The following is a 17,673-nucleotide window of genomic DNA, read 5'->3' as shown; positions in this document are numbered from 1 at the left end:
CAACTGTGCGTGTGCTGTGATGCTGCGGACGAGCTCGGCGCTGGAAGCGTAATGCGACTGCGATCGACTCTTCTGTTGGCAAACCGAGTCGTCGGTGGTACGTGCGGAGCGCGGTCTCCTGTCAAAGCTTTGCTAAGGGAGGGTGGAAGATGAACGAGTGCAGAAGGCGGCAGCTGGCGGCCGTGGTGGTAGGCGAAACAAAGGTAGCGATCGATGATGGAGGATAAGGACCAAAAAGTGGTTGGCCAATTTGCGTGATCCTCTCGCGATGGAGCTTTTGCCAGGAAACGGAAATCGGATTTTGTCTTGAGCTGCCGCCGCGACGAGCTGCTTCGTGCAGAGGCTAAGCAGCACATCACCATCCACGACATCGTCTAAACAAAGCGATGCCCTGCTTCGTCTGCGGTCGCTGCAATCCTGTAGCAATGGTTATTGGTGTGCATTGAAGCAGACATCGCAGCGTGAATTATTGTTCGTGATGCCGGATGCCGTTGGGGATTTGAGGACAGCCAGCGTGTCAGTCTCACTCGACAGCCTTTCGTTCTAGAGGTATCTTTCGTGAATGATCATGTTACAGATGGAATCGACGGTACGCCGACGATCAAGCGGATGCGTGGTATGTACATGAGTAAAGAAAAGACAGCGTAGCGGCGGTGTGAGCGCTCTGCGCGGCAAAAAGGGTAAGCAAGGACGGAGGCAACGCAAAGCAAAATTGTGACCTATGCTCGGCATCCTGAATCTTCCCCAACCTTACTCGTCCTTCTTGCCGGAACCAGCCTTCTCAGCCTCCTTGATAGCGGCCTTGTCGGTCTGGGGGCCGGCCTGGCCAGCGGCGCCGAACAGTCCGGGGGGAGCCTTGAAGGGGCGCTTGAGATCACCCTGTGCGGGCTGGCCCCAAACCCAGATCTTGGCCATGTTGGACTCGAGTGCGTTCTTCAACGGCAGAATCGACTGGATGACAAGCGGGTTGGTGTAGCCGAGGTAGAGGTGCATGAAGCCGACCATGGCACAGCCCATGAGGATGCCGCGCGTCGACTTGGAGATTTCGGCGAGGTCGTAGTCGCGGTTGGTGGTGGTGACCAGCTCTCCGGGTTCTTGAGACATGGGGTTTTTAGCGTTGACGTACTTGATGACGGTGAGGTCGTTCGCCTTCTTGACGCGGAACGAGCAGTAGTAGTACACGGCAAGACAGAGGAGCTGCAAGGCAACGTATCCGGCACGAGCGTACTGAATGTACTCGGGCTTGTCATCGAACGGGATGCGCTTGGCGACTTGCATGGCGCCAAACATGAAGGCCTGCGGAGAGGTGAACGAAGAGTAACCTGATTGTCAGCGGTCGATTCGGCCTTGCGAGGCGTGCTGATGCTGAATGGCGAAAGCGTCAGATGCAGGACGGGAGATGCTTACCATGTTTCCGATAGCTCCGCTCATGATGTATAGAATATGCTCACGCCCGGAAGCACGAGGGGTGAAGGATGGTTGGGTGATAGAGAGGGTTGATGATGGTCAGAGGACGGAGAGGAACACGCGAGCGATATTGAGCTTTGTCGGTCAAGAAGAAATGGCACAATGCGCTGTGGGGCTGCCGAGCTGCTGCGCTGAGTCGAGTGAGAGTGTGCCTCAAGCTTTGATTTTCTACAAAATGGGGTTTGGCCCGGAAGCAGAGCTGCCGCAAGGAAGACGTGGAAGGAGCCACGCCACCCTTGGGCCTTTCCGTCTGCCAACTTCCTTTGCCTTCTGCCATACGTGGTCTTCTAGATTGCTCACATTGGCGCCGTCAGAGCCTTCTCAAAGCCCTGAGAGCCTGAAACGATATCTGAACTGCTAGAGAAGGCCTTACTGATCAAAGCAGCCAATCATCGACATCTAGGTAGGCTCATTGCGAACGGTCGCCGAGCAAAGTCACGACCACAGGTGCTTTAGTGTGGTATATATTGTGCTCAATGTGATCACTTCACATCTGCGGCCATAGAACCTTGAAAGCACCGCATCCCGTCCGATCTGCGAAGTTAAGCAAGGTATCGCCTAGTCAGTACTGCGGTGGGGGACCACGCGGGAATCCTAGGTGCTGCAGTTCTCTTTTCTTTTTCTGCGCTTTGAGCCCGCATGTTAGAGTTATCGCTGTTTCGAGAAGGTTGGCTTTGCTCAGTCTCGTGCTTGATCGAGAGACCACAAATTTTTGAGAGAGACTGAGGAGCAGCCTCGAAAAGTCGCAGTCCGGAAGCCGGAAGGCGTGAAATTCTCCCAGCGTGTCATCCCCTCTCCACTTTGGCAAAGGCGATGCATGTTCATCCTCTTCTCTTCATCTCGATTCTGTGTCATCGTCTCGCGCGTATCACCAAGCTGACGATACCCAACGACGCTATCCAACCTACCTCGCAGACACAAGCTCGAACGGACATAGCTGCATCACCTCACCATGGTTCGCTTGGAAGAAGTCCCCGACGAGGAGATCCTCCGACAGCAGCGAACGTCTGCTGCTGCCGCTGCTGCGGACGACGACGACTGGGAGGAGGAGGAAGAGTCCGATGCCGAGGTAAGCTCTCACTCCCTGTCTCACTATATATCATCCGCCTCACGACTGACAACACTCTCCCACCCTTTTTTGTTCGCACCTTTGCGATTGACAGTCTGATTTCTCGGACGACTCTGAAGTGTCCGAACGAGGTCTTGCTCTTCACGAGGAGTCTGTATGGGAGCGTATCTCTGCTCTCCGCGATATCATCCCGCCCAGCACGCGCCGTTCGATCGCATCCACGTTCAACACCACCACATCGTACGCCTTCACAGGCTCTCTGCTCGCCGGCAAGCTCGTTTGGGTTGTCACCACCTCGGCGCTGCTCGTCGGCCTGCCATTCGCACTCGCGGTCGAGGACGAGTCGAGGATCGTTGCGCAGGAGAAGGAGATGATGGCGCAACAGCAGGGCGCACAGCACATGCTGGCTCCTCCAACAGGTGCAGCGGGTCAGCAGGGTCAGCAGGGCGCAGGTCAGTACCAGGCCCAGGCTCCCGCTCCTCAGGGATTGCGTCCTCCTGGATTCTAAGCGAGGTAACCATTTGCCCTATTGTACATTAATGACCATCTCAGGCGATGCTGTGGGAGCAGACGAAACGTCGATGCAGCTCAGCCGCGAAACAAAACCACATCAGCCCTCGTGCTCTACTTGCAATCTTATCACGCACCTCTCGATCCAATCACACGACCCTGAAGAGACCGTTTGCGAGCTGACTGGTGCTGCTGGATAGCGAACTCCTGAGACTGTACAAGTTAGCTACCTCGTCAAGGTTGCTGATGCATTCCGAACCTTGAGTTCTTCACAGTGCAGCGTGGGTTGTCCGAAAAAAGGGTGCTGTGGAGCGAGCACGAGCCAATGCTCAGCCGTCAAATATCGCTCCCCTTCTCACCTTCACTCACCACTTCTCGACTCCCTCGACCATGTCTGTCGTTCTGACATGACATTGGCTCTAGACAAGCGCTTTGTATAGCGCTTGACCGCACACATTCTACGGCGACACGCCATTGATCGCCAACCATGCCGATGTGCATCCACTGCGCAACGCCCATCGCCTCGCTCTACATGCGCTATGGGCGAGACCACATCGTTCTCACTCCATGCACCTCGCCCGTCTGCTCGCCTTCTCCTTCAGTCGCCTCTGGGTCCGCCTCGGCGGTGGTCCTAGCAGACTCGTATCTGGAACACGACCTTCCGATCGTGATCATCGACCTCATCCTAGCCAAACCCGCGGCGTATCGACACCTGCTCTTCAACCGGTCTAGCATCTTGCGTCCCTCGCCTTCGGTCACACCACACAGCTCGGGAGGCAAGGGGGAGGTGTGGGCGCTGTTCAAACGGATCTTGGCTCTGGGGTTGGTAGATGCGTATATCCGGTGGTTTTATCTGTGCGTTCAGCCGCCGGCCCCACCCTCTCCAGTCACAGCCGGCAGGTTGTCGGGAAGGCTGGTAAGCTGGGCGCGAACAACCCTGCCGGTGCATGCGGGCCTGTTCTTTCCCTCAGCCTTCACTCCGCGTACCAACGACAAAGCAGTGCAGGCCGTCTGTAGCGCCACTCCTCTCTGGAGCGCGGGTGAGACGGTGCAGCAGGGGGCGGATGCGATGCTCCCCACCCTCGTGAGCTATGCCAACGTCCTACTCATCACCCTGATCGAGACTCTCGCTCTGCAGCTCTGCGTCGGGCTGCTCACCCGCTACGCCATCCGCACCCTCTCCCACACACCGTCCAGCACAAGCAAAACGGAAAAGGACCATCCAGTGAAAGAGACACCCGACCCGCTGATCGGATGCAAAGCCCTGCTGCTGTCGCAACTCTCCCCACTCTTGCTGCTGTCATTCGTGTTGCTGTGGAGCTCCAAATTCCCTCACTCCCACCAGCCGAGCGTGCAAGGGGAAGACAGGAGCTGGATGGTCTGGATCATTCGCACTTTCCTGGCGAGTTTGAATGCGGGTGTTGCCATTGCGACTGTGCTTCCGACCAGCGGAAAAGCGGGAAGGGGCAGGTGGTGGTCCCCGTTGATACTGGGCGCCGCGTGGACCGTCCAGGCGGCAGCTAGTGCCGGCTTGTACAGCTGGCTCTCTTGATTGAACGATACCCTTCCACTCAAGTTCCTCAGAATTGTGATCGAAGTGCTGCCGAGGGAGCGTCTCAAGACGCACCGAACCGGTGAGACGGGCTGAAAGATGAATGGTGCTTCATTGCGTTGTCAGAATGACCGACTTTTGAACTGTTTGGGCTGGGTACGCCTCAATCGCTCGCCAATCCTCCCCTGTACGCCGACTGCATGGCCAACCTCCTCACCTGTTCCAGCGAGATCGCGCCCTGGCGGTAGGCGAGCGTCTGTCCGTCCTCGCCCTGCACCCGCACGACGCCGTCCTCGTGCGTCACAGGCAGGCTCGTCGAGTCCTTGGCCTCCTCCTCCTCTGTCACTCGCCCACCATCGACGCGGTGCGCATCGTCGTCATCGTCATCATCCATCATCGCCGCGTCTCGTCCGCGATACGCAAACCCTTGGGTGTTCTTATACCCAAACCCACCATTCGACAGGCGCGGCGAGGGACCGCTGAACGTCGCCGTCTCGGCAGGGGGCGGTGAACCGGCCTGCTGAAAGCTCGCCGGTGTCGCACTGAACGTCGAGAACTCGGTGACCACCTTCCTCGACCCCAGCTGCGGGCTTGTCGACGTCGCCGACCCACCAAACGCACCCGTCGCCCCGCCCGTCGACGTCGGAAATGGCACGTACGGCTTGTACGACGACGTAGCCCGACGAGTCTGCAGGTACTTGTCGCTCAACCTCGAGCCCACCACGCGCTTGATGTTGGGTTTCGCCGATGCGAGATCGGCTGCGGTGGCCCAGATTTGGATGTTGTGCCGAGACTCGTCCGTGTCGCGGTAGATGCTCTCGATGTAGAGCTGCTTGGTGTTTTCGTTGCGGAGGAGGAGACGTTCGTGGAGTTCGCGTGCGACGTCGTCCATAGGATTGGACTGGTTGCCTTCGAGGCTGAGCGATTGGATGCGTTCTGCGATGGCGTCGCCGATCTCGCGGTGGAGCCGCTCGAGGTCCATGGCTTCGCCGGCGATGCCGAGGATGACATGACTCAAAAGGCTGGCGGTGGTGAGTGGGACGAGCATGGCGCCCGTGATCTGGACGAGACCTTGGAAGAAGTCGGCGGCGTGCTGGTAGCCCGACAGCGCAGGTTCGCAGGCGATCATGAAGAGCGGGATGCCCGCTTTGGCGTATTGACGGGCTAGGCGCAGAGGATCTTCGCCGTCCGGTGAGCCGTCGTGGAAGCCGTCGCCGTACTCGCCGATGCCGTGGGGTGGGGCGTCAGCGATCAGCACAGCGAGCTTGGTGGCGTGTGGACGCCAGTCGAGGTTCAGCGCAGCTTTCATGGCTGCAGTGACCGCTTCGGGCCCATCACCGCCGCCCGAGGCATACAGCGTCTTGAGCGCCTCCTTGACCTTCTCCACCTTGTTGTGAAAGCCAAAATTCTTGACGACGTACGTGTGATCCTGCGGTGGATGGTCGCGGTAGGCGATGAGGCCGATGCGCAGTGCACCTGGTCCGCTGAGCTGCTCGGAGCGGATGATGTTTTCGCAGATGGTCTCGATGTTTTTGGTGGCCGAGTTGATGTAGCTGCCCATGGAGCCTGTTGCGTCCATGATGAAGACGAGGTCCATGGTGCGACCTGGCTCGTCCCAGACCGATGCGCCGGAGGTGGATGCAAAAGCATTGCTGGACTGGTCTTGGGTGTTCAGATGCTGCGCAGCGGCGCCGAACATGCTGAAGACGCCGCCGGACGTCCTGGAGCCTGCCGGCATTTTGAAGTGCTTTGTTTCAGCTGCGCTGAGCCTTCCGAAGATTGTGGGAGATCGCAGCCTTGAACGATCCCGACCAAGAGCTTAGCGCCGGGCGTTTTGATGCTACTGGAAGGACTGACGGGACCGTCACTACAGCATTCGATGCGGGAACGAGCTTGACTGCTGTGGACTTTCGGGGGCAAGGGTCTAGAAGTCTTGCGCTCTGTTCTTCGGGGTTCTCGCGTGAATGCTCGACGAACAGACCTTGCCGACAATTGAAGGTGCGCACCGCTGCAGCGTCTTGACCGTTAAGAGAGCAAGAGAGGAACGAGGATGACGTGCAAGAAGGTATTCGCTGGTCTCTCAAGACGAAGCTGAGTCAAATGATCAAAGCGCTGAAAGGGTCTTTCCATTTGGATCATCACACCCCACCGACCGACATCACGCTTTCTGAGTTCTCTCTCACGGCCTTGTTGCGTGCGAGGGCCGCCGTAAAAGCTCCAAAACTCCACAAAAATTGAAAGGTCACAGCAGCGTCCGTGCCTTCATCAGCGCACCCAAACGCGTGTGGGCGTGTGTGTGCATGTGCCGGGTTTGCGCTGGTGTCACTTTCAGCATCTCTGCTGAAAGCGCCTGCTTTCTTCGTGGTCACATCAGAGCCCAAAGTTCACTCACTGCTCACTTTGTAAGATCACATCGAGCCCAAATCGGCTGACAGCTCGCCGTGAAAGCCGCTTCTCTCGAACTAAAGCTATATCGAGAATCTATAATGATTGCATGTGGACAGCATACTGCACCCCTCCGGCGCTTCCCCTTACCTGCGCTTGGCCGACGCTCCACCCTTCTCCTTGCGAGCCTTGAGAGCGCTCATGATGCGCTTCACCTCGCCGTCCATGTTGTTGGGGTCAAAATAGAGGGGCGCAAAGTCGTATAGCCATTCGGGCTTGACCTCGGTGATGGTGCGGATAAAGTTGCGCGTCGTCAGCACAAATTCGTGGTAGATGACAAACTCGGCGGCGTGATCGAGCGTCGAAGACGGGTGCGGCGAGACCACCTGGTTGTCTTTGATGGTCTGGAACGCCTTCTTGTTGCCTCCTGCGCGGTGAGCGACTTGCATGAAGAAACCGCAGGCGATGGCCATCTGGATGTTGGTGTAGTATCGCTTGTCCTCGAATGGCGTCGAGACCAGGCCGAGGTTGTGTCGCTCCATCAGACGCTGTAGCTGCGAGCGAACGTTGTCGGCCTGCATCAGAGCACGGTGCGACAGGTAGTTCTGCCAGCACCAGTCCGCTGCCGTCTTGTTGTCGCGGCAGTTGGTCTTGTAGGCGTGGTAGACATTGAGCAGCGTCAAGTGGTCGCCGTCGGGGTGAGCGAACTCAGCCTGTGCTGCGTCAGCCTGTTGCTTCTGCGAGTTGGGTCGAACGAAGACGTTGGGCACCGACAGCATGGCCGCAATGGTCAAGATCTCGTTGGAACACTTGAACTCGGGACTGACGATGAGCATCTTGGCCAGCTGGGGGTCCAAAGGGAAGTCGGCCATGATCTCACCCAGCGGTGTCAGGTTGCCCTCGTCGTCGAACGCCGCAAGATAGTTGAGCAGCTCAAGCGCACGCATGATGGTCTCGGGCGCAGGTGGGTCCATGTAGTCGAAGGTGACCAAGTTCGAGATGCCGAGCTTCTTGAGTTCGAGTACCGTGTTGGCCAAGTTGCTTCGGAGAATCTCGGGGTAGCTCTGCTCGATCAGCTCGTTGGCCCAGTCCTTCTCGGTGTACAGCCTGAAGCACTTGCCTGGACGCGTACGACCGGCACGACCTGCTCGCTGCTGCGCCGAGGCCTTGGAGATGGGTGTCACCAGCAGCGACTCGACACGAATACGGGGGTTGTACACCTTTTGCTTGCTGAAACCCGGGTCGACGACGTAGACGATGCCGTCGATGGTCAGTGAGGTCTCTGCAATGTTGGTGCTGACGACAACTTTGCGTCCAGGAGGGCCGTTGGGGGTGAGAGGTGCCGGTGCTGGGTCGAAGATGCGCTGTTGCTGTGCAGGTGGCAGCGACGAGTAGAGGGGAACGACCTTGAGAGGACCACAGAGATCCGGGTTGGTGGCTGCCAAGTCGTCCGCTTCGGCCTTGATCTTACGGCAGGCGTCTTCAATCTCTTCCTCACCCGTCAGGAAGACCAGAATATCACCGGCGTCTTCTGCCTGGTGGATCATGATGACGGTACGAATAGCGGCTTCGAGGTAGTCTGGCTCGGGCTCGGGTGTGTAGAAGGTCTCGACTGGGAATGTGCGACCGGGCACCTTGAGCAAAGGAGCATCGTTGAAGTACTTTTGGAACTTGAGCGCGTCCAGGGTGGCCGACATGACGATGAGCTTGAGATCCGATCGCCTTTGCACCACCTCCTTGAGCAGACCCATGAGAATATCGGTGGCAAGCGTACGTTCATGCGCCTCGTCGAGAATGATGCAGCTGTAGCGTTCGAGGTTGTGGTCGTGCATAGCTTCACGCAAGAGCATACCGTCGGTCATGTACTTCAGGAAGGTGGTCCTTCGGTCGGTGGCGTCCTCGAATCGAATCGTGTAACCGACCTCCTTGCCGAGCGAAACATCCATCTCCTCTGCCACACGCTTGGCAACGCTCATAGCAGCCACCCTACGAGGCTGTGTACACGCGATCATGCGAGGTGCGAGGATGCCGTCGGAGCCCTTGGACTTTTGTGTGTTGGGAAGGTCCGAATAGGCGACGAATTGCGGGATCTGCGTGGTCTTGCCGGAACCAGTTTCACCGATCATGACCATGATCTGGTTGTTGTTGAACAGCTGGTAGAAGTCGTCCATCTGAGCGTAGACCGGCAGCTCCTTTCGCTTGGACAGGATCTTTTTGTAGCCTTCTGAGAATGGCTTGGGCGCCACGGAGAAGGGGTTGACATCGCCCTCCATAATCTTTCGCGCCTGGGGACCGGTGACTTTGCGTGGAATGAGACCGGCTAAGGGGTGATCATCTGCAATCGAGCCATTGACAGTGGCGGCGTTGGAAGAAGAGGCGCCGTTCTCGTTCCAGTGAGCCAGGTAAGGGTTGGCGATGGTCTCGGCGTCCGGAGCGTTCATCTTGCTGCGCTTGGACGGACGAGCAGCGTCGGCGCTCGTGCTTGCCTCGGCGCTAGACATTTGCGATGCTTTCCAGGCTTGGCGAGGTCCTACAATGTGTTTCTAAGATGCTCAGCAAGAGAGGCTGGCGTTGTCGATGTGTATGGATGAGGAGGATGAGATCGTGTTGAAATGCGAAGGTGATGCGAAGCTCAGTTTAAAATGTTCATCTTTCTCACTTTTTTCCTGGACGGACTCTCGAAATTTTGGAGTGGTCATCCAAGGTCAGAGCCGTTTCGAATATCATCAAACTTGGAGATGGTGCCGGTCTCACACTTCCGAGGAAAAGGACCCTGCGCATCTTTTCACGCTCGGGTAGCCGCTGAGCCTCAAGTTGCCGATCCGGCTGGCCCGGGCATAAGTCGATGTTGCGCTATGTGGGCTGTCTGTCACCTCGATGTTGGTCTTTGCGGAGCAAGCCAGTTTGAGAAGAAAGCCAACCAACTCGAACCTGCTCGCAACTCCACGACTACCATCCCGCTTCATCGACCGAACACATCACATTCGACCAAGATGATGCTGCAAACCTCCAGAATTGCGCTGCGTGGCGCCTTCGCCGCATCCATGAGCCGATCGGCTACGCGAGCCTTCTCGACGTCGATGGTGCAGAACAAGGATGTTCAGAACATCACAGTGTAAGTTGGATCGACGACGAGGAGATCTTGTTGAATGTACGCTGACAATGATGACCTCTCTGTCTGCTTCCTCGACATTGAATCGCTGACATCTCCATAGTTTCGGAGCTGGTCTCATGGGAGCTGGTATTGCGCAGGTGCTGGCTCACAAGGGCAAGTTCAACGTGACGCTCTCGGACGTCACGGACAAGGCGCTCTCCAACGGTCAGAACATCATCTCCAAGTCGCTCGGCCGCATTGCAAAAAAGTCGATGGCCGAGGCCAGCGCGGACGAGCAGGCCAAGTTTGTCAAGGGTGTTGTCGACTCGATCAAGGTGACCACCGACCCTGCAGCCGCCGTCAAGGACACGGACCTGGTTATCGAGGCCATCATTGAGAACGTGGGCATCAAGAAGGACTTGTTCGGCTTCCTCGATGGCAAAGCTCCCAGGGATGCTCTATTCGCCTCTAACACGAGTTCGCTTTCCATCACCGACGTTGCCGAGGCCGTCTCAGCTGAGAGGCAAGAGCGCTTCGGAGGCTTCCACGCCTTCAACCCTGTCCCTCAGATGAAGCTCGTCGAGGTGATCCGCACCACCAAGACAAGCAACGACACGTTCGACTCGCTGTACGAGGTGGCCAAGCGCATGGGCAAGACGCCCGTGGCCTGCATTGACTCGCCCGGCTTCATCGTCAACCGATTGCTGGTGCCCTACATGCTCGAGGCAATCCGCCTGGTGGAGCGAGGCGAGGCTACCGCCAAGGACGTCGACATTGCGATGAAGCTCGGTGCTGGTTACCCCATGGGTCCCTTCGAGCTGGCTGACCTCGTCGGTCTGGACACCCTTTCGCACATTGCCAAGGGCTGGAGGGAGACTCGCGTCAAGACGGGTGAGATCACGGCTGAGGCTGTCTCGGAATCCAAGCTGCTGGAAGACCTGGTCAAGCAAGGCAAGCTGGGCAAGAAGAGCGGCGAGAAGGGTGGCTTCTACGAGTACCCTGCTCCTGCCAAGAAGTAAGCAGCCGATGCAAGCTCGCACCTTTCTGTGTACTGATCGCACGCAATCTTGTATGCAACTTCGAAGTACTTCAAAATAGACATTTGAAAGCCTTGAATCCGTGAGAGAGCATGGTTGTCATGTGAACAACGTACTAGTACAATGACAAAGGCGCTGACCAATGAGGCGGAAAGGCCGGTGGAAGATCTGAGAGCCGGCAGTGGCGTGCGAAAGGTGACAGAGTCGGGTATAGAGTCGGAACGAGCCGACAGAGTGTGACTGATGCCCTTGCGAAACGAGGCTGAAATGCTGGCTCACGAGCGAGAATCCCATTGTTTGAGGTAGTCGATGCCCATCTCCTTGGGCATGGGACCCCAATCCTTCCTCTGCCGGTTGCGCGGGCGCCTTTTGATCAGATCATCGTCTTCCTCCTCCATGCCTTCGTCTTCTTCGTCCTCCTCTTGTGCAATGGATGCGCGACTTGTGGTTGCTGATGCCCCAGCTTGACGGAAGACAGGTTTGGCTGCGCGAGTGGCCTCTTCCTTTTGCCGTGACTTTTGTTCTAGTACTTGGCGCTTTTCGAGCGCTTTACCGGTCAAAGCTGCCTTCTTGACTGCGACCTGCTTGAACACTGGCGCACTGGAAGCTGATGCACTAGCTGATGACGAGGTTGAAGATCGCACCTTGCCCTGCACCGCTTGCTTCTCCTTGAGCGAGGGCTTCTTGTAGAACTTGCTTGATTTGCCCATGTCGAATACAGTAATGCGATGGGATGCAAAAGACCTGATTGTGATCTTCCTTTGGTGTGTGTCGAGAGGAGGTAAGAGACGCCACTAAGCTGTGGATGTGGGGAGGAGCAAGCTTAAGTTTCTTGAGACTCGAAAAAAGATGCTGCACCCTGAAAGCTCAAAATTGGCCGAAACCTCGTTTCTTCCAGTCAAGACAGCGAGCACGGATCCGCTTCGCTGACACCAACACTTGCGACTCGCGACGGTCCAACACACCAACACCAACGCAAAAAGCCCACGACGTCCCAGCTGCGCAAGCTTTCCCCAACAACGCAAGGATGGGTTCGAAGGGACAGCAAGTGGACCTCATGTCCTTGGACATCCAGCAGGTAAGCCTTGTACCGCGAGCTTCTCGCAAGCCGTCTGTACCACAACGCTGACTTGCTTGGTAATCGTTCCTTCCGCAACAATGCTCGTCGTCTCCAGCTCCTCGAGGTCAAGAAGCAACTCGAAACGGAAGTGCAGCACCTCACATCCTCGTTCGGCCAGCTGAAAGCAGCACAAGCCAAGTTCAAGAGCTGCATTGAGAGCGTCGCTAGCGTCAAGCCCGAGAACAAAGGTAAGTTGGCACCTCAATCGTCATCAAGTCACTTGTCGATACTGACAGCAGCTTACTCTTATTCAAACCTGCTCTCTGATCTGCGTCTTCGGCCATATAGACAAGACGACATTGATCCCATTAACTTCCTCACTCTACGTACCTGGCAAGCTGTCGGATCTGGACAACGTCATTGTCGATGTTGGCACAGGCTACTTTGTTGAGAAGGTAAGCGCATCCAGAGTTCGCTTGACCTCGCGATTCAACTAGCTGACACTTCGTTGCGTTGCTTTCTGCCAGTCAACATCGGACGCTACCAAAATGTACCAAGAGAAGGTTGAGTTTCTCACGAAGAACCTCGAGCAGCTGCAAGAAACCGTGCTTCGACAGCAGGAGAACTTGCAAACCACCGTCGAGATGATTCGCATGGTAAGTCTCACCTCTATGTTCATTCAGGCCGCTCTATATGGCGCGGTTCTAACACGACTCTTCGCCTTCAACCCCTACAGAAAGCGAGAGCCGAGCAGCAAGCTGGTGCGTCTGCGCAAGGCCGTGGTGCAGGACAGGCGTCAGCGGCGGCGTAGTCTCGGTCCGCTGTTGTCCCTTTACGCCAACCGGCAATCGTGTACCACTAGTATCTCAACGTCGGCCTCAACGATGTTCGTCACCGACTCGTTCGACGAAGCACAGTCTGTGAGGACAGAGGATCCTGATGGGATGCCTCAGCGGCCGCTTTGTGGTGAGCGGCATGTCGTGTGGAGTTTTCTGGTTGATCAAGGGTCCTCCTTCTGGCTGACCAATTTGGCGTGGCCAGACCAGATCTTCCAAAAAGTCTAAAAATTTGAGGCAGCAGACGGGCATTGCAGGTGGCGTGGCTAAGCTCATGTGCGTTTTTGACTTTTTGGCAAGTCTTCCAAGATTCGCTCATTTGGGTCGACATCCACCAACTTCGCTTCCACCACGCTGCTTCTCGCAACAGCCACTGAGCTGTCAAAGAGCTTCACAAAACATCCTCGAGGTGCTGACGGAGCCATCTCCCGCGAAGCGTATCAGAGCAGCGTTCATCGCAACCGTTCGAAAGCGCACTCTCCGCAGTTCGCGAAACCTGGCTGCTCTCGGTCAGTCAAGCTCACGTCGACCGATTGCTGCCTCCTGGTCCTCAATTTGGCGAACCGCATCGACCCGCTGCCAGCAACATCCCAACATCCGACCCTCGGCCGTAAGCTTCTCAATCTTCCGCTTACCCATGACGTCGTCGGCCAGATCGATACAAGGGTGATGGTATGATGGGCCCTCGATGCCTGGGCCACGGTGGCCCGGCAGTCAGATCCGCAGCTGCTCGCTCACTGTCGACAGCTGAGGTAGCACCTCATGCTGAGTGCTCGTATCGCATCTGGCGCCCCGCACAAACATGCATCTCACCTCCAGTCATCAAAGCTCGAGCCATTGCACCCCCGGGCAAACGCTGCTTCTCTATCGCTGTCGCTGCAAGAAGATCTCGAGGAAGCTCTCCGCTCGCCGCCGTATCGATCGATCAACACGGCATCGAGTCTATCCTGCATGAATCGCCATCCACCTACGAGAAGGTGAAGCGCCTTCGACCGGTCCACTTGCCTCCTTCCGATGTTCATGCCCACCCAATACACGGAGATCGGCAAACGGCCTCCGTGGCCTCGTCAGACTCTAGTTCGCCCCTACGCCGGCCTTCGGTACCTCAACCTGATTCAATATTGCCCCAGCGCCGACCAGATCAGTCTCTGCCATTGACACGTCCGTCAAGCGAATCGACGGTCAGCATCTCACCAGCCCTCCTCTCCGACTTTCTTACTGCATCCGACAAACACACCTACCAGCAGCTTGTCGCACAGCTTCCGCCAGGTTTCCGCCGCCTCGATGCATATCTTCTGCTGCGAGAGCGAGATCCCCAACGGCTCTCAGCACTCTCGTACCTCGACATCTTCTCCCTGGTCAAGAGGGCCGTGGAGGATCGCTTGGGCGGTGTGCTGTCTTTGCTCCTCGAGGATATCATCGGACCAGATCTGGCGACACCAAACACCAAGTCCGGCTGCTTCCAAGTATCTGCGGGAACCGAAGAACGTTATCGACTGCTCCGCGCGATTTTGGTGCGCAGCAATCACGTCGATCCGCTGCTGCACGACGAGGCTGCTCTGGACGTCTTCATGCTCATGTTGAACGATCTGCTGCAATCACGTCAGACTGCGTCTGACATCGAATCTCAGAATACTCACGATGGCGGTTCAGCGACGAAGCCAGCAACGGCCACGGCCTCGTCGCTCGCACGAGGCACGATCATCGCACTCCCGGACGACTTCCCTCTCGGCGAAACACGGCGCCTCGTCCGACTCATCGTGCATCTCGGCAAACCCGAGCTCGCGCCCATCCTCAAAGTCATGCGAGCACACTTGGAAGCCAGTACATCCGACTTTCCAACCGCTCGCGAAGGAGTGCCCTTGATGACTTACTACCTCCAGCCGAGCCTGCGCGACTTTGGGGCTGCTCTCGACGTGGTACGCGCGCTCAGGGATACCAACGCTGTAGCACAGCAAGTCGTTGATGACGCCATTCGCGATGGCAAAAAGTATCTCGCCCAACTCCAAAGGTCTATCTTGTCGGGTCCCGATGACGCACAGGCTCGATTGTCGGACGACGAGCTCCAACAAATCTGCTTAGATGTCTCCCTTCGCCTGATCATGACGAAGATTCTGATGGATATCCGCCCAGGAGGTGGCCTCTCGTTCCGCAAAGCATTTGAGAACCTCGGCGCCAGCCTGCGACTCGACCTTGTTGACGCCAGCGACCTTCAAGCAAGCGACAATATGAAGCCTCTGCTAGACGTGCCCATGCGCAGCATTCGCAGCGCCTTCCTCCACCTTGTCGGCCAGAACGACCGATCTTGCTTGGCACAAGCCCTCTTCCTGCTTCAAAGAAGCGATCACCGATTCGTTGCCATGCTTCCGAGCGCCGACCTGCAAGACTTTTGCGACGCAGCTCGCAGCGTGGATGCCATGGATCTAGCTGCTGAGACCTATGCGCTGGTTGTCAAGGCCAAGACGTCCCCTTCTTGCACTTCGGGCCTGCCGGCTGATTACAAGCACGTCTTGGCTCGCGACGCCATGCTGCTCGACGCAGATCTGTTTCTAGCTCTTCTGCGGGAGATGCTGGCAAACGGTCAGAAGATCGTAGTCATCGCGCTTCTTCGTGCGCTCCGTCTGCTTCCTCTCACGGAGTTCTCGGTGGTTCAGCTCAATTTGCGCTTCTCTCAAGGACACCGATCTCAACTGGTTGCAGTCCTGGCGAAGGTAGGATTGACCGAAGAGGCTTTCGAGCTTTTTCAACACTGGACGCACTGGCGCTACGAAGCCGATTCGGATCCGTCTGGGTCACTCTCTGGCAGCACCAGTCTTCGAAAGAAGGGGTGGGCGCAAGTAGCGGACCCCCTCATCGAACGTCAGGTCCGCCTGATGCACGATCCCGCCAGCCATGTCGCCACCTCCGCCGACTGTCTCCTCTCTCTCGTCAAAGGTCTGTGTCGCCGTAGCCTTACATCAGCATCTGACGGGCAGTCCAGCAACGAGGCATCACCGATGTGGACAGTTCCACCGTCTCAACTCGACAAGGCAAGATTCGTCATCGATGTCTTCCGGCATGCCTGCACGCCGTTGGATTGGACGCACTACCAGCTCACAGCTTTGGCGCAGGCCTGTTTCATAGCAAAGGATGTGCCTGGAGCCTTTGACGCCCTCGCCAGGATCAGCTTCCTGCGTGAGATTCCCGACAAGGTAGACATCACCGTCCTGCTGGGCGGACTTGTCGAGCTGGACGCAGACAAGGCAGTCGACCTCTTCATCCGACATTGCACAGCACCCCAAACGATTGGTGGCGCTGGAGACAAAAGGAAGTTGGCAAGATCGAAAAAGCGTGTCGCACCAGTCGACAGGTCGCCCTTGCTGGCACCGATGGATCCCACACCCAGACTCACCTCGATGCTCATCACGCGCGCTCTCGCCCAGAAGCGAACGGACCTAGCGGACAAGCTGTACCAGTTCGGTCAAGCTGCGGGCATTGCATCGCGTCTCGGATATACGGCCTCGCTTCGTAGCATCTTTCTGCCAGACATGGCTCCTGCCAAGGTTGTGCAGACTGCACACCGCGCGTTGCAGCAAGGATGGGAAGCAGATCCGGCAATCCTCGAAAAGTTGGCGCGACGCCTTCTCAAGGCCTCGCTGAGAGATGCTGCTCCAGAGGGGAACGGAGCCGTGCCCGCGACCGGCGAAAAGGGGCTGTCTCCCAAGGAACGTCTACATTGCGTTCAGGCTGCCGTTGCCCTCTCGGGGATCAGCGCTCGGATGAAGAACGTGGTTAATCTGCGCACGGTCTCTCGTGCATTGTACGCGGTCATCGATGCGGCAAGCTTGTTCAACAAGAAGACATCGGCCTCGACGACGACTCTCACCACTGTCGAAGCTGTTGGCTCACCTCTCCGAGCTGCACGACAGCAAGGTCAGGAACAAAGGCGTCTGCAGTGGATCGCATGTCTGGACTCGATCGTACATATGCTCCGATGGACCAAGTACTTCGACACTGGCGATGATTATCGTAACAGCTTGCCGCTGTGGAAGCTGAGTCACGCTGGCGACGGCCAGCTCGTCTCTGCGGATCTGGGCGAGATGATGGACCGTGCATTTGACGGTGCTCGGGAAGCGCAGCAGATTCGAGTGACGACGAGCGCAGCCGCCGCCATGTCCCCGATCTCACCCGGCGCACTCGCCGACGAATCTACCTTTGGCGCAGAAGAGCATGCAGATGGAATCGGTGCTGCGCCTGTCAATGGTGTGGGACCGACGCCGAAGCAGCGAGCAGCGAACGTCCTGCCCGCGGATCTGTTCCGGCGCATCATCGAAGCATACCTAACCCTTGGTGACGTGTCTGGTGCAGCCGAGGTGGCGTCCTGGATGCGCGACGAGGCCAAAGTTGACCTCGGCCGCAATGGTGAAGAGACCACCGAGTTCGTCGATCGCATCAAAGCAGCGGTCCTGAAACGGGAAGCCAAGCAAACTTCGTCCGAACACAGCATGGTCGATCAGAAGGCGGAAGACAGCAGCAACATCCTGCGCATGTTGGCAGGTCAACAACGCACTGCGCACACCAAGAGCTGGTGGTTGCCCTAGACGCTACTCTCAACGCATCAATGCATTGTACAACACTATCAAGCAAGTATCTGAAAGCAAGAGAAGGGTCAGCGCTTGGGTCT

The 17,673-nt window shown here is 57.2% G+C and overlaps 9 protein-coding genes across 9 annotated transcripts; 5 read left to right on the top strand and 4 right to left on the bottom strand.

Moving 5' to 3' along the window:
- Positions 1 to 750: 750 nt before the first annotated feature.
- On the bottom strand, positions 751 to 1,431 carry PSEUBRA_004192 (Inorganic phosphate transporter Pho88; the record flags this gene model as incomplete). Its single annotated transcript, XM_016437737.1, has 2 exons — positions 751 to 1,296; positions 1,408 to 1,431. 2 exons carry the CDS (start codon positions 1,429 to 1,431, stop codon positions 751 to 753), a joined length of 570 nt encoding a protein of 189 aa, XP_016291295.1.
- A 988-nt stretch (positions 1,432 to 2,419) lies between these two features.
- PSEUBRA_004191 (Mitochondrial outer membrane translocase complex, subunit Tom22) lies at positions 2,420 to 3,044 on the top strand (the record flags this gene model as incomplete). The annotated part of the gene is made up of 2 exons (XM_016437753.1): positions 2,420 to 2,536; positions 2,631 to 3,044. 2 exons carry the CDS (start codon positions 2,420 to 2,422, stop codon positions 3,042 to 3,044), a joined length of 531 nt encoding a protein of 176 aa, XP_016291294.1.
- A 489-nt stretch (positions 3,045 to 3,533) lies between these two features.
- On the top strand, positions 3,534 to 4,598 carry PSEUBRA_004190 (Arv1 protein; the record flags this gene model as incomplete). The annotated part of the gene is made up of 1 exon (XM_059465241.1): positions 3,534 to 4,598. The coding sequence occupies one exon, from the start codon at positions 3,534 to 3,536 to the stop codon at positions 4,596 to 4,598; it is 1,065 nt and encodes a 354-aa protein (XP_059321497.1).
- A 163-nt stretch (positions 4,599 to 4,761) lies between these two features.
- On the bottom strand, positions 4,762 to 6,336 carry PSEUBRA_004189 (von Willebrand factor, type A; the record flags this gene model as incomplete). The annotated part of the gene is made up of 1 exon (XM_016437746.1): positions 4,762 to 6,336. The coding sequence occupies one exon, from the start codon at positions 6,334 to 6,336 to the stop codon at positions 4,762 to 4,764; it is 1,575 nt and encodes a 524-aa protein (XP_016291293.1).
- A 793-nt stretch (positions 6,337 to 7,129) lies between these two features.
- PSEUBRA_004188 (DNA/RNA helicase, DEAD/DEAH box type, N-terminal) lies at positions 7,130 to 9,484 on the bottom strand (the record flags this gene model as incomplete). Its single annotated transcript, XM_016437744.2, has 1 exon — positions 7,130 to 9,484. The coding sequence occupies one exon, from the start codon at positions 9,482 to 9,484 to the stop codon at positions 7,130 to 7,132; it is 2,355 nt and encodes a 784-aa protein (XP_016291292.2).
- A 492-nt stretch (positions 9,485 to 9,976) lies between these two features.
- PSEUBRA_004187 (3-hydroxyacyl-CoA dehydrogenase, NAD binding) lies at positions 9,977 to 11,096 on the top strand (the record flags this gene model as incomplete). The annotated part of the gene is made up of 2 exons (XM_016437755.1): positions 9,977 to 10,098; positions 10,199 to 11,096. The coding sequence occupies 2 exons, from the start codon at positions 9,977 to 9,979 to the stop codon at positions 11,094 to 11,096; spliced, it is 1,020 nt and encodes a 339-aa protein (XP_016291291.1).
- A 293-nt stretch (positions 11,097 to 11,389) lies between these two features.
- PSEUBRA_004186 (uncharacterized protein) lies at positions 11,390 to 11,824 on the bottom strand (the record flags this gene model as incomplete). Its single annotated transcript, XM_016437734.1, has 1 exon — positions 11,390 to 11,824. The coding sequence occupies one exon, from the start codon at positions 11,822 to 11,824 to the stop codon at positions 11,390 to 11,392; it is 435 nt and encodes a 144-aa protein (XP_016291290.1).
- Positions 11,825 to 12,141: 317 nt separating this feature from the next.
- Positions 12,142 to 12,985, top strand: PSEUBRA_004185 (Prefoldin alpha-like protein; the record flags this gene model as incomplete). The annotated part of the gene is made up of 5 exons (XM_016437766.1): positions 12,142 to 12,192; positions 12,290 to 12,422; positions 12,523 to 12,629; positions 12,702 to 12,830; positions 12,911 to 12,985. The coding sequence occupies 5 exons, from the start codon at positions 12,142 to 12,144 to the stop codon at positions 12,983 to 12,985; spliced, it is 495 nt and encodes a 164-aa protein (XP_016291289.1).
- A 1,039-nt stretch (positions 12,986 to 14,024) lies between these two features.
- Positions 14,025 to 17,590, top strand: PSEUBRA_004184 (uncharacterized protein; the record flags this gene model as incomplete). Its single annotated transcript, XM_016437759.2, has 2 exons — positions 14,025 to 14,087; positions 14,255 to 17,590. 2 exons carry the CDS (start codon positions 14,025 to 14,027, stop codon positions 17,588 to 17,590), a joined length of 3,399 nt encoding a protein of 1,132 aa, XP_016291288.2.
- Between the last annotated feature and the right edge of the window lie 83 nt (positions 17,591 to 17,673).

The sequence above is a fragment of the Kalmanozyma brasiliensis genome (genome assembly GCF_000497045.1).
Source record: "Kalmanozyma brasiliensis GHG001 unplaced genomic scaffold PSEUBRA_SCAF3, whole genome shotgun sequence".
NCBI lineage: Eukaryota > Fungi > Basidiomycota > Ustilaginomycetes > Ustilaginales > Kalmanozyma > Kalmanozyma brasiliensis.
The sequence above is the reverse complement of the archived record's forward strand: the minus strand, read 5'-3'. Positions and strand labels throughout refer to the sequence as shown.